The sequence below is a fragment of the Danio aesculapii genome, chromosome 13 (assembly GCF_903798145.1).
Source record: "Danio aesculapii chromosome 13, fDanAes4.1, whole genome shotgun sequence".
NCBI classification, from domain to species: domain Eukaryota; kingdom Metazoa; phylum Chordata; class Actinopteri; order Cypriniformes; family Danionidae; genus Danio; species Danio aesculapii.
In genome coordinates this window covers 51,064,974-51,078,997 of record NC_079447.1, presented here as the reverse complement: position 1 = coordinate 51,078,997, position 14,024 = coordinate 51,064,974, and the positions used below count along the sequence as shown (strand labels likewise).

Sequence of the window (14,024 nt, the reverse complement as noted above, 5' to 3'; positions counted from 1 at the left end):
TCTCAAGTGGTTATAAACCTTTATGAGTTTCTTTATTCTGTTGAACAAAAAAGAGAGCCTCGTCTAGGTCAGTTAGCATTTCCGTGTGGAGTTTGCATGTTCTCCCTGTGTTGTCATGGGTTTCCTCCAGGTGCTCTTGTTTCCCACAGTCCAAACACATGCGCTATAGGGGAATTGATTAACTAAATTGGCCGTAGTGTATGAGTGTGTGTGAATGTGAGAGTGTATGGGTGTTTCCCAGTACTGGGTTGCAGCTGAAAGGGCATCCACTATGTAAAACATAAGCTGGAATAGTTGGTGGTTCATTCCGCTGTGGCGACCTCTGAAATAGAGACTTAGCCAAAGGAAAATGAATGAATGAATGTTGAATGTTCATTTATAAATTATTGATATATATAATTATCGATACAAATCTGTTTTCATTTCATTTTCATACACACCAAATTTACTAAATAGTCCAATTATGTAACAGAAACAGTGATGGGAAGATTCATTCATTCATTCATTTTCTTTTTGGCTTCGTCCCAGTATTAATCCAGGGTCCCCACAGCAGAATGGACCGCCAGCTTATCCAGCATATGTTCTATGCAGCGAATGCCCTTCCAGCTGCAACCCATCTCTGAAAACATGCCCCTGTATACATTTCTGGAGAGCGCAAAATATGTAGCCAGAGCTACGTCTGGCTGCATTTAATCTTTAAAACAAACACTACACCACCGACTGCTTCTGGTTCTTTTCATGCTACCAGCTGGCCACTCACCTGGGGGTGGCTTTTCCGCTGTTACAAGTTTATCCAGTGGCTCGCTGTGTACACTGGCAGACTTGAGATACACAGAAAAGGTGACCAATTATGTGGTTTGAGTCCGTCAAAGAACAATTCCAGAAAGCTGATTAGTCGGTCAGTCAGTCGACAGCAGTGGATTTACTAGAGAAGAGCAGCACGAATGGCACTCACGAGAGTAATTTGAGATCTGAAAAAGCATACACAGCGACCTCTGGTGGATTCACGAAAACAAAAACTGCAAAGTAAACCTCCTGGGATGTATTTTGAACAGTCTAGAAATGTATGCAGAGGTACATATCAATAATGAGCCTGGGTTAAACTTCCAGTAAAAGTGATTATATGAAAATATGTATATATATTATATATATTATAGTGAAATATGTGATTTAACAGTTTCATGTCTTTTGTGATTTATTCAGGTTTTCTGTTTATTTACATTGTGAAATTTCTCTTGAGATCTTGATCTCTGCTGTGACGATGTTTGATTTTGAAAGGTTGAACAAAATAAACTATTATACTTATATTTTTAAACTTAAACATTTTAATTTAAATATTCTTATACATACTGTGCTCAACATATATGAGTTCACCCCTCACAAATCTCTCATTTAGATTAATATTTTCTATAGGAAGCTTTACAATATTATATTGGTGCATATACAATAGATTCATCGGTACTGAAACCAAATCTGGAGCTAATCTAACAAAATAATTTATGATAACGGTCCAAAATTAGTACATATACATTTACAGTATATGTCAGAGAAAAATAATTATTAAATAAATTTAAAACGAGAAACAAAAAATAGAAATTTTGTAATTTTCTTTTGCCATATTTCACATTAATTTAAATGTATTAGTGAAGTTTATTTATAAACTAATTTCGAGAGGATCACGTGCTTATGATTGCTAGCGGCTGGATCCGCATTATCCAATTCTCAATGCACCAATCAGACAACTCCTAAGCTACTACAAATACCCTGGGTTACGTACCACCGCTATCTTCGTTTTGAAGAATCCCCCCATATAATTAATCATCAGCTAAGTGTGAACTCTTGAAAAATACCATTTCTAAAGACATTTAGTGACTAAAATAATATTTTAGCAAATATATCCATTTAATAAATCGTAATTTTATTAAACGCGCCAAAATATATGACCAATGTTCACTGAGAAATTGATACAAATATTCCTTTTCAAAATGGGCTGTACTCATTTATGCTGAGCTATTTTATTTGAGTTGTTCATGTGTAGTTTGGTGCAAAAGCCAGTAAATTGATTAATTTGTTTTTCTATTATTTAATGATTAATTTAAAGTTGGTTTTCTCCTCAAAATGTAATTTCAGTTTGCCAATTTTGCCAATTCTAAACGGTGAAATCATATTAGCAGTGACTATAAAAATAAAACATTGTTCAGTCAATGAAGTGAAGTTTATTTATAAACAAATTTCGAGAGGATCACGTGCTTCTGATTGTTCACAGCTGTTTCAGTATTTGCTCATGCCTAATTTTTCTATCAGACGATTCCCAACTCACTATAAATAACCAGAGTTTTCTTATCTCAATATCTCCGTCTTAAAGAAACCCCCCCACCCAACCTTACCTTTCAAACGGGCGACATGGTGGCCAGTGATTAGCACTGTTGCCTCACAGCAAGAATGCCCCTGGTTTAAATTCCCTTCCAAACCAAGCTACATTTCTGTGCAGAGTTTTGCTCGTTCTCCCCATGCTTGTGTGGGTTTTCCCCAGGTCCTCCGGTTTCCTCCCACAGTTCAAAAACAAGCACCCTAAACGATTAATCCAAAATATTTTTAGCCAAGCCCGGAGTACACCTCTTCTCAGCATCCATATCTGACACTTCTACAATAAGCTACAATAAGCAAGGGGAGAATCATCGAGATCTACCTGACCTCAAACTCCCCTCTTGCACTGCAACAGGAGGGAGCCCAGGGCTCAAGGATCTTGTAACCTCAGGGCTCTCTCCCGGGACAGCATGCCAAACAAGCTTTATTATCGATCATCAGCTCAGTGTGAACTCTTGAAATAGTGCTAATGTTGTTTTGAAGTCATACTTACATTGGATTTCAGACCCAATATTCAAAGTAGCGTTGTAAACAATATATATAACATGTTACTGAAAGATTGTGTGAATAAAAAGCCAACTATTATCAATTATTTAGTGTTTATTAGTTCAAACCTCTAAAGTTTTCTCTTATTTTTCTGTTTTGCAGCGGTATCTCTCGCACTAGCTTTGAACGGCGTCTTCACAAATACTATCAAGTTGATAGTTGGCAGGTAATGTACGAACACTGATATACACACCATCTCCATCATAACTTATGTTCTGGGTGAAAAAAAAACAACTAAATGAATCACAGAAAGGATTTTAGACTCATTTTGTAATTTCAAATTGCACTACACAGAGCACAAAAACACATTCGACATCGAAATCGATTTAATTGGGCGATAAAGACATTGAGATGATCGTACTGTGATAATAACAGCTGTTTGCTGAGCTTCTCACTGAACTGTGTAGTAAATGCTGCGTGTGAAAATACCACATATAATAACATGTTTTTACTCCAAACTCACTTCAAAACTTCAGTCGAGTGTTTGAAATGAATCCTTCTATAAAATGATTCAGTATTTGTGTTTATTAGACACTGAATCAATGACCGCAGATATATTTTCAGTTTATTGCAATGCTTTGGGGATTTCCTAGGTTTCTTCTTTGTGGACATTTGGAGTTTTCGCATGAGAGCGCCCTCTGGTTTTTTGGAGGAGAGTAGGATGGATTATTAGATAATATTAGAGCAGGATATAATGAAACATATACCACAACAACAACAAAACCTGAAAAATGCCAAGAATAGTTAGTGATGCTCATTGAGAATAGGCTTGAACTGTAAAAAGTGTTTAGTTACTTTACTTTAAAAAAGTCTCAGTAAACCCATTGACTTTGAGTTTACTCTCTTTTTTTTAAGTCAACTAATCGCTTTTTTACAGAACCTAAAACCCAACTAATTTAATAAGTGGTCGAATGACGAACAGATTATCCATCACTACAAATTGTAGTATTAGCACTCGTAACATATACAGTTTAAAGACTCTACAGTTAGGATATTTCTGCTATTATTTATAATTGTGCTAATGTCTTTCTGGTCTTAATCTTGATTTCAGGCCAAGGCCAGACTATTATCAACGCTGTTTCCCTGATGGCCAAATTAATGCGAAGATGCTGTGTACTGGAGAGCCAGACCTGGTGTCTGAGGGCCGCAAGAGTTTTCCTAGCAGCCATTCATCCTGTAAGTACTCAGTATATTACCAATTTTGTCTTTCTTATATTTATTAAGTGACAACAATGTAATCTGCTCCCAAGGACATCGAATGCATCTGCAAAACACCGCTACAATACTTAGCAACTTAGAACAACAGTTTACTGGAAGTGCTTGAAGTGTTACAAAATCGCTGTGTTTAAGGTTTGGTTTCTTTAAAAATTAACGATCTTCACTGTCTGACTGATATACCATATAAAGTGGGTCTCAGAATGAGCAAGAAAACAGTAGCAAAAGATGACTTCTCTTATGTCAGCTTGTAAAATGAAAGTATTTGTTAGCATTGGCCAAAACTAATTAGCTGAAGTCCCGCCGAAGTGACAGCCAACAGAGGATTCCGCTTGCTCTTAAACCCTTTTCCGATGGGTTATTTTCACTATTTATGATGGCATAGCAGTCAAAATAGCACAAATGAGCTCATGTATGGCACAAATTCTGGACATTTGTCAGTGAGAGGTGAGTCTTTTGAACCACCCGAACCCCCCCTGCCATGGACCTGGAGAACTAAAAGTTAAAAAGAAAGAAAAAGCTAAGTTACTTTACAGCCATACATCACGTTTTCAGTATGTGTCATCTGTGCAAAGCCTTTGGACTCATCTAGCCTTGAAACCCTCCAAGGTTCAGCATGGGGATCTTAACAATGACAGACTATGATATTGTGCGAGTCATAAAGAATCTCAGAATATACTGTAAATGCTCTTTGCAACATGGTTAGAGTCAGTAAAGGTCTGAGAGGCATCTGTGTTTTATGCCAGAAGCCCTCTTTTAAAGTGTTTGCTATGTGTCATGAAAAATGTTCAATGTTAAATCATCCAGAGAGAAAGAAAGAAGATGATGAGGATGTAAAAGTTGTTTTAGTACTTTATTAGCCTGCTACACTGAGATTTGTGCATGCACTTTAGAGACAGGGAATTTATTAGGCTGAAAGGCACATTGGTCACAGATGATATGGCACTTGGCACTTATGTCAAACACAGTAATTCTTCATTTCATCATGTAGATAGCAAAAATCTGTATAAAAGATGAATTTACTCCATATTAGGAAAGTGACATGCCAATAAATTAAAACAGAAACTCCGTATTGCAACTTTGCATATCAAGTCTTCAGCTCTGCCAGAAGGTTAACGCTTCAATGGTAATTTGCTGTAGCTTTTGTCAAAACCGCAAGGTGACATTTGCTAATAAGTGTTGAACTAATAAACTAAGAAAAATGCCTCTCCAGTGGATCAAACGTAGAAATGAAGCCAGTCTAATTAAGACTTAAGCTTAGCCTGGTGCATTTTTATTTACATTGTGCCTCCAAATCCCAAAACAAAATTAATCCTGGAAATGCTGTTCGCATACAAATTCAAGCTACACATTCTACACAAATCAAACGGCATCAGCGTTGTGTTTTCTAATGGACACAGTGCCCACTACAAACAGAGAGTAGTTTATTAATAATACATCTAAATGTAATGAAAACTCTCCAAACAGAGCAAAAATCCAGCTGGGAGTGACCAGACAAAAGAAAAACTCATGCTCTGAGGCAAAAAAAAAGACAACCATTGGATAAAGTCAGCCAGCAGGGGGTGCTCTGATGAATGCCAGTGTGGTGCCACCGCATGGGGGATCTAAAACACTGAAGGAGGAAGTTGAGTGGGAGATGAGAAGGAGCCAGCATCTACAATGGAGATAGCAGGCAAGCCTTGTGAATGCAAGAGAATATCCTAGAGCAATTAAATTAATCTAGTGCAGAATATGGATTTAAACTAAGAGATATAAAAAGCAGGAATCACCCAACCAAACATGGGAGGAAGCTTAAAAATCCACCAGCTAAGGATCTTTGTATATTGGCATGGCAATTTGTTTGAGGGTACCCTGAGGGGGAGATCATTGGCTGAGAGCTGTACCCTTTGACCACAAACATAATGCGGTGCAGGAGTCAATCAACCACTGCTTTGGTCAGTTTATTGGTAACGCACAAGACCTACAGTTGTTGTATATCCTCCAGGTGTGTCAACACTGTTAACGAAAGCCAAGGCAGACAGGACAGATTTGATCGTGGCCCATTAGTATCAGAGTTAGACTTGGGATCCAAAAGTCCCAGGTGTGAGTCCCAGCATTGTAGCTGCGGAGAGTGAATCTCACCACCGCCAATACCACAGTTGAGGTGATTCTCTTGAGCAAGTCACCACACCCCATCTGCAACTCTGGCAGCCCACTGCTCCGGGTGTAAGTCAGTTTGGATAAAAGCATCTGCTAAATGCAATTGCAAGAAGGATACCGCACAACATCAATAGTGCTAAAACAGTGACTATGTCACGTTCACCAGCGATTGTAACTGCCTAGATCGCTGGTTTGCACAAGGACTACAAATCCGCCAATCATGGACTACATATTCATACATGCACTCCGTTCACACACCCATGCTTCCTCATTTCCACTGATTAGACTCCCACAGCTGTTGCAGCTTGTAGACTGATAACAGACACCATTTAAACAACACACAATCTCACTTCCATGGCCGAGTCTTGTTTAACTGTAAAGTGACATTACAACGTGGTTCCTTAGTCTTGTTTCTCCGTGTGTTTACCCTAGCCTTGTTTACCTAGTTATCCCTGTCTGCCGCCTGCCTTCCGACCTCTCGCCTGACACTTTTGACTACGATTCTGGACTGCCTTTATACATCTGTTTGCACCTGTGTTGACCATTGCCTTCCTGACTTTGAATAAACCTGCACATGGATCCTAAACCTCAGTTGTCTCTGTCACTCCCCGTGTTACAGACTACATCTTCCCTTTAAAAATCAGCAAATCAATAGAAATAGAGAAACATGGAAATTTAAATCTTCTAGTCTTTTCTAGACGGACCTTCAATCGAGATACTAAGCAAAGGGTTTCAAATTAATATGCAAAAAAATAAAAAATAGAATGAGATGTATATCAGATGTAATCGGATGTGCTTTCTTTAGCACCTGACTTTCACTCTGATAATCCAGGCAAATTCACCTCCCAATTCTGTGCTTTAGGAATTTAAAACCAACTTTGACAAGTGAGGACTTATGGGTGTCCAGTCACTAGACATGGCCGAGATCATTTTATTTGAACAGAACCTTGGGGGAGATATCAGGCCTTTATAATCTATTCAGAGATATAGTCTGCATCTTGAAGGCTGGGTGGCATGGTGGCTCAGTGGTTAGTGATGTCACCTCACAGCAAGAAGGTCACTGATTCGAGTCCTGGCTGAGCCAGTTGGCATTTTGTGTAGAGTTTGCAAGTTCTCCCAGTGTTGGCGTGGGTTTCCTCCGGGTGCTCCGGTTTCTCCCACAGTGTCCGTAGTGTATGAGTGTGTATGCGAGAGTGTATGGGTTTCCCAGTACCAGGGCATCCGCTGATAAATCAGGGACTAAGCCGAAAGAGATGGATGAATGAATCATGAAGGCCATGCTAAATCAACCAAGAGTCTATCAAATCTATGGGGAACTCTGAGAATCATTTTCATAGTGATTGTCTGAAGGTGGTGATTCACAGAGCAACTTTTTGGACACAAACCTGTATAGAGTTATGGGCGTACTTTATACAGACATGACAGAACCTTGGGGAACATATCAGGCCTCTATAATTGATAAAGGGGTGCAGGTAGCCATTCTCTTTCTTGACAAAGAAGAACTAACCAAGGGTCTCTCAAAATGATGGAGGACACTGGAAATCAAGAAGATATCTTTGTTACTTTGAACACAAAGAAAAAAAATTGGAAGAATGTCAGTATCCAAACAAATCTTGCCACCCATTGACTCCTATATAATATTTATTTTTGCATGGCTATAAATGGGTGCTGGGAACTTATTTATATTTATCATCCATAGTATGAATGGCCCTTAAGGCTTTAGATGGCATGAAATTGCTTTCAAAAAATATCATAAATCCAGGATCCTACTTCTACTAGACGGCTTTTATGTCAAAAATCAAACTTGTGTAAGGATAGAAGAAACCGTCAGAAGTGCAGGCATCACTCCACTGAGCCCGGCTTTATGGCATAGTGACCAGATGGAGGTCTGTCCTCTGTAAAGACACATGAAAGCCCCCTTAGAATTAGAGAAAAAGCACCTAAAGAGCACTTACACCGTGAGAAAGAAGATTCCCTCTGATCTGATGATTTGTCTTGTCTCGAGGACGCCGGGTACTGCTTGTGTGCACTAAAATCCCAGCTGTGAAGCATGGTGGTGTTAGCGTTATGCTGTTTTTTAAGAGGTGCAGAGACTCTGGGACTGGTCAAAACAGGAGGAAAGCAAAACATTTAGTAATTTTCCTTTCTATTACAAAACTTCTTGTGTAATTTTGAGCAAGAAAAACCCAACAACTCTCTGATCCAGTAATCTCAGTATTTTCCAGTTTATCCACATATTGCTGTGTTAACATGTATGGAGGAATTTTAAGTTTGGCCAGAGGAGAACTGGTCGTGCCCAACTAAGCCTGTTTTCTCTCAAGGTTATTTTCTCTTCACTTTGGTCAATTGGTAAAGGTTTCCATCACAAAAGCTTCAGGTTATGTGCATACACCACACGCATACACCACGTGACCAGAGGCGCTGTAGTGCTGCAATGTAGCAAAGAAAGCTAAAATGCCGTCCAAATGCTGCTATTTCCTCAGTGCTTCTTCTGTTTCTGTAGTTCGGCCTCCAATGTACACAACACAAAGAGGGAAGTGCTTACAATTTCATTTTAATTATGTTCCAGAGAATTATTAAAAATATATAGCTAGCATTTGACAAAGGAGAACTTCCTGAATCTCTTCCAGTTCAGTGCTGGATTGGAAGAAAACTCCTCCAATCATAATAGACAAAGCTGTGGATTGTGAGGCACAACCTGTAAGTGTTTTTATTTGTTAAAATTGATCTATATGCATAGTCTTTAGCGTTAACTGTATATTTTAGCGATAACGTAAACAAGGATGTAAACAATGGGAAAAATTCATATTTATCTGTCAAACCGCTGTAAACACACATAATCTTCAGTAGTGCGTGCAGAGTCTCTCTATACGGCCACTTTCCCTGCTTTCTACATCTCAAATTAAGAACTGGCAAAAGATTAGTAAACGTTTCATATTACGTACACATGCTTATTCCGAATATATGTGAAAGACAATCATTTTATTTTAGAGAGCAGACGTGAGGTTCAGCTGTGTACACAGCGTAAAAGCGCATGCTTGTAGAAATGTGACACTTTTCCTGGTGACGTGGAGCCGATCCGCCAAACATTATGTTAGCTGACCAATCAGAGCCTCTTGAGGGCGGTCTTTTGGAGGAACTAGGAAATATTGCTGTCGTTTTCATATTAGCTGAGTAGCTGTATATAATCAAAGTCAGATATATGAAAAAATAACGCGATTTTCTACAAGTGAAGCATGAGCACACATTGCTTTGCATCTTATAAACACAACCAAGCCTTAAAAATACATTTGGACCACGCTTTTAAGAGGACTTATAAAGAGCAATTTCAAAAAATTTAAAACTGCTATTATATATTTTAATTGAATAATCTCCAACATCAGTTCAGCATTAGAGCAGGAAAATTGCAGTGTAAGTGTGAATTTCTCTTCCTTTATTTGCATCCCTCCATCAAATACTGCAGGGAGGAGCAATGGTGCAGGGAAAGGAATCAAGGATGCACTTGTAAGGATCTGAGAAGCACTAGTGCTAATAAACAAGCTTGGTCTTGAAGTACCCCCAACTGTACACATTATGGATGTGTCTCTTATGACACACTCGTTTCTGATCTGGGCGTTTGTGTACAAGAGCCTCTTTAATGTGAGCCTCCGAGGTACAGCAGCAAAAAGCATAACACTTATTTAATGGAGACCAGTGGGGAAGAGGCTTCAGTATGCTGGATAAACAACGCATCACTTAAAGACCTAAAATTGTTTGCCATTAAGAATACACTTCAGAGTTTAACCCAAACAGTGAGCAGTTTTGTAACCAGGCGGATTATGTTAATGGTACTTCTCATACATTTCTATGGTCTCCTCAAGGCGCACATGATGCTACTTGACTGTTTTATGTCCAGTAATAGATTTGGTGGAGATTGGTGTCTGTCTAAGGGTGCACTCACATTATAACATCTAGATTTTATAAGGAGCGTTTTTACCCCAATGCTCAACCCCCAACCTGGAGGACCAATTCGAAGTACCCAATTCACTTACAGCACACTTTTCCAGTCTTTGGACTGAAAACCCATACCAACATGGGGAGAACAAACTCCACACAGTAATGCCAACTGACCTAGCCGGTCCTCAAACCAGTGACTTTCTTGCTGTGAGCCAACCGCACTACCCACTGCGCCACTGTGTCACCCAAATATGTATCATAGTATACATTTAAAAAAAATACCATAAGAAACATGAATGTCCTTGAGTGGCCCAGCCAAAGCCCAGACCTAAATCCTATTGAACATCCATTGAGAGATCTGAAAATGGCTGTACACCTTCGCTTCCCATCCAACCTGATAGAGCTTGAGTGGTACTGCAAAGAGGAATGGGCAAAGATTCCCAAAGACAGGTGTGCCGAGCTTGTGGCGTCATATTAAAAAAAGACTTGTGGCTGCAACTGCTGCCAAAGGTGCATCAACAAAGTATTGAGCAAAGGCTGTGAAAACTGATGTACATGTGATTTAGCAGGTTTTTATTTTTAATATATTTGCAACAATTTCAAAAACTCTTACTTCACATTGTCATTTTTGGCTATTGTGTATAGAATTTTAGAGAAATAAATGAATTTAATACATTTTGTAATAAGGCTGTAACATAAACAAAGGTGGAAAAAGTAAAGCGCTATGAATACTTTCCGGATTGTATATGTATATACACTTTAAACTTTTAATAAAGTTAAACATATGACCGCGTGGAATAAGGTTTTTTGTGTGTAATTAAAATGTTAAGGTTTGATCCTGTAAAGAAATACATTTTAACAGATCCATAAATATACATGTTCTTTCTCTCTGTTTTTACATTCAAGTTTTACTTTCTATTCCAAGAGTTGGAATAATTTGATGTCAGTTTGATAGATTGAGGTTTTCAGTGTTAATTTGCAGCCAAGATTATGAAAAAAATCTCCCTTTTTTCTCAAGTAACCTTAATTGTGAGTCTGCAAGATGGAAAAAAAAACTCTTTGAAGATTTGATGCTCTCATTAATTTCCTGTTTATTCTTGCTGGAATTCACATCTGCATTAATATGTATGAAGAGCAGTAATTGTGTTTGCTCTCGTTTTTATTTGTGGGTACCAGCGCAATATTATAACAGAAAATCTGATGAGAGAATTAAAAAAATATATATATATAAATAAACAAATAAACAAATAAATAAATAAACAAATAAATAAATACAATAAAAAAGGTGTCCATTGACAAGAATCTCAACTAAAAATATGACATGCTTTGTATTTATTTTTTTAAATGGTAGGTAGCTTGTGCAGCCCTCTACCTGTAACTTATAGGTCTCAAACTCAATACCTGGAGGGTCGCAGCTCTGCAAAGTTTTGCTCCAACCCTAATAAAACACAGCTCATCCAACTAATCTAGATATTCAAGACTACCAGATCATCTGTGTTTGGTCTGATGAGTCTCCATTTCTGCTGCCACATTTGGATGGTCGGGTCAGAATTTGGCATCAACAACATGAAAGCATGGATCCATCCTGCCTTGTATCAAAGGTTCAGGCTGGTGGTGGTGGTGTAATGGTGTGGGGGATATTTTCTTGGCACACTTTGGGTCCATTAGTACCAATTGAGCATCATGTCAACGCCACAGCCTACCTCAGTATTGTTGCTGACCATGTCCATCCCTTTATGACCACAGTGTACCCATCTTCTGATGGCTACTTCCAGCAGGATAACACACCATGTCATAAAGCGTGAATCATCTCAGACTGGTTTCTTGAACATGACAATGAGGTCACTGTACTCAAATGGCCTCCACAGTCACCAGATCCTCAATCCAATAGAGCAGCTTTGGGATGTGGTGGAATGGGAGATTGGCATCATGAATGTGCAGCCGACAAATCTGCAGCAACTGTGTGATGCTATCATGTCAATATGGAGCAAAATCTCTGAGGAATATTTCCAGTAGCTTGTTGAAACTATGACACGAAGGATTAAGGCAGTTCTGACGGCAAAAGGGAGTTTGTTACGTCTTTTTAGGTGTTAATATTAAACTAAGGGTATGTGACATAACATATAATAGTTTAGTGTGTGTGTGACAAATGGATGGAGAAAGAAATGACTGAAAACCCAATATCACTGCAGTTATTTATTGCCCATACTTCCAGTGAAACCAGTGAAAATATATTGTACAGTGAAAGAAAAATATTTACAATAAATAAATGATAAATTACCTGTGGGAGAGGACGTAGTTAGAGGTGCTTAAATCAAAGAAATAAATATAACAAAACCCACTCACTGTATTAAAGAAACTAAACTAAATATGAAAGCAAAGCATGAAAAGAAACATCCTCAACGCACCAAACGTCTTCACTAAACTACTCTAACTAATAAACAGCACACTCTCCTGAACCTAATGGAATAATACAAAGATGAATCTCAGTGTTGTATATCAGTTAACTGGACAAGTTCACAAGCAAACTCATTGAAATTTCAAATCTCAAAAGACTTTAGACAAGAGCATTAAACACCAGCAAAAAGAGAAACAAGAGAGACTGTCCTCACAGAGACCCACAGAAAGAGTGAGAGCAAGATGGAGAGAGAGATAGAGAGCTCTCCATTTCAGTTTGGGCTCTGCTTTTAAATGCTATGCTGACCAGCGATTGGTGGCACGAACCCAGCGTCAGCGGCCAATAAAACGCGGATCCTCCAATGCCGTTCATACCTGTAACACACGTGTAAAACGACACACCCACATACAAACAATGCACACACGTATACCCAAAATAGTAAAAGGGTTCAACCGGGTACAAGTAAGATGTACTTAATAAACTGGCCGGTTAGTGTATATTAAAAAAAATCACCTTTTCCCTTTTTCCCTATAGCTATTCTTTTTTTTTCCGCTAAATAATATGAGAGCCAATATGTATAGCACTTTATTGTGTGTCTTGCCTCTTTATGTTGAGTCGCTTAATGCCTTCCTCATTTGTAATTCACCTTGGACAGAAGCTTTTGCTAAATGACTAAATGTTAATGTAAAGCTCTGCTAATGGGCTGCATTAGCCAGTCATCTATAACATTCAGCCTGTGGATGACCTGGGGATTGGATGCAGCCAGAGACACATCAGTGCATTTTGAGGCAATGAGGCTAGGCCGAAAGGAGGAACTTGATACTAGTATTCCTTCTTCCCTGCCATTTTGAATACCAATCTTTCTGGTATTGAGACTCCCTTGTGTATTCTGTTACAACTGACCCCTAATGCGTACTTAACATCTTGTAAAAAACTAAAAAACTAATAATAAGGCAGACTTTTGGTATCAGATTATGCTTCCTGCAGGTAAATTGTGATAAACACATGCAGAAAATGGGTTTGGACCCTGTCACCACCAAGGGGAGACCCTTTGCTCCAGTTGTTGCTGTTTTTCCAGCCACTCCAGACTCAATCTGGCTATGACCCAAAACACTACTTCAAGCAGCTCTTCATATGCATAAGAGGCTGACTGCTGCTTTCCAGATGCACTTTTTTTCCCCCTCAGAGCTGGATGTTGCTGAAAGTAGGTCCTCATGCAGATCAGAAGTAATCAGTAAGTGAGCTTATGAGATTATTAGACTTTTGCATCAAGAGTGATGCCAGTGCCAGAAGAGAGAATAAGAGATATTTAAGCTGCAACCCCTGAGCTGGGGTCTGATTTATCAAAATTGGATAGAAATCTTCCTAAAATTGAACGTACACCAGAATCAATTTAAATGTATTTATTAATGAGTATGGCTCA

At 38.7% G+C, this 14,024-nt stretch overlaps 1 protein-coding gene across 1 annotated transcript in view; it reads left to right on the top strand.

Moving 5' to 3' along the window:
- The window catches only part of plpp4 (phospholipid phosphatase 4), a 152,740-nt gene that overhangs the window by 111,817 nt on the left and 26,899 nt on the right, over positions 1-14,024 (top strand). The window contains exons 4-5 of the mRNA XM_056470385.1: positions 3,016-3,079; positions 3,965-4,089. Of these exons, the coding sequence (XP_056326360.1) occupies positions 3,016-3,079; positions 3,965-4,089 (189 nt within the window). The remainder of the gene's footprint in view (positions 1-3,015; positions 3,080-3,964; positions 4,090-14,024) is intronic.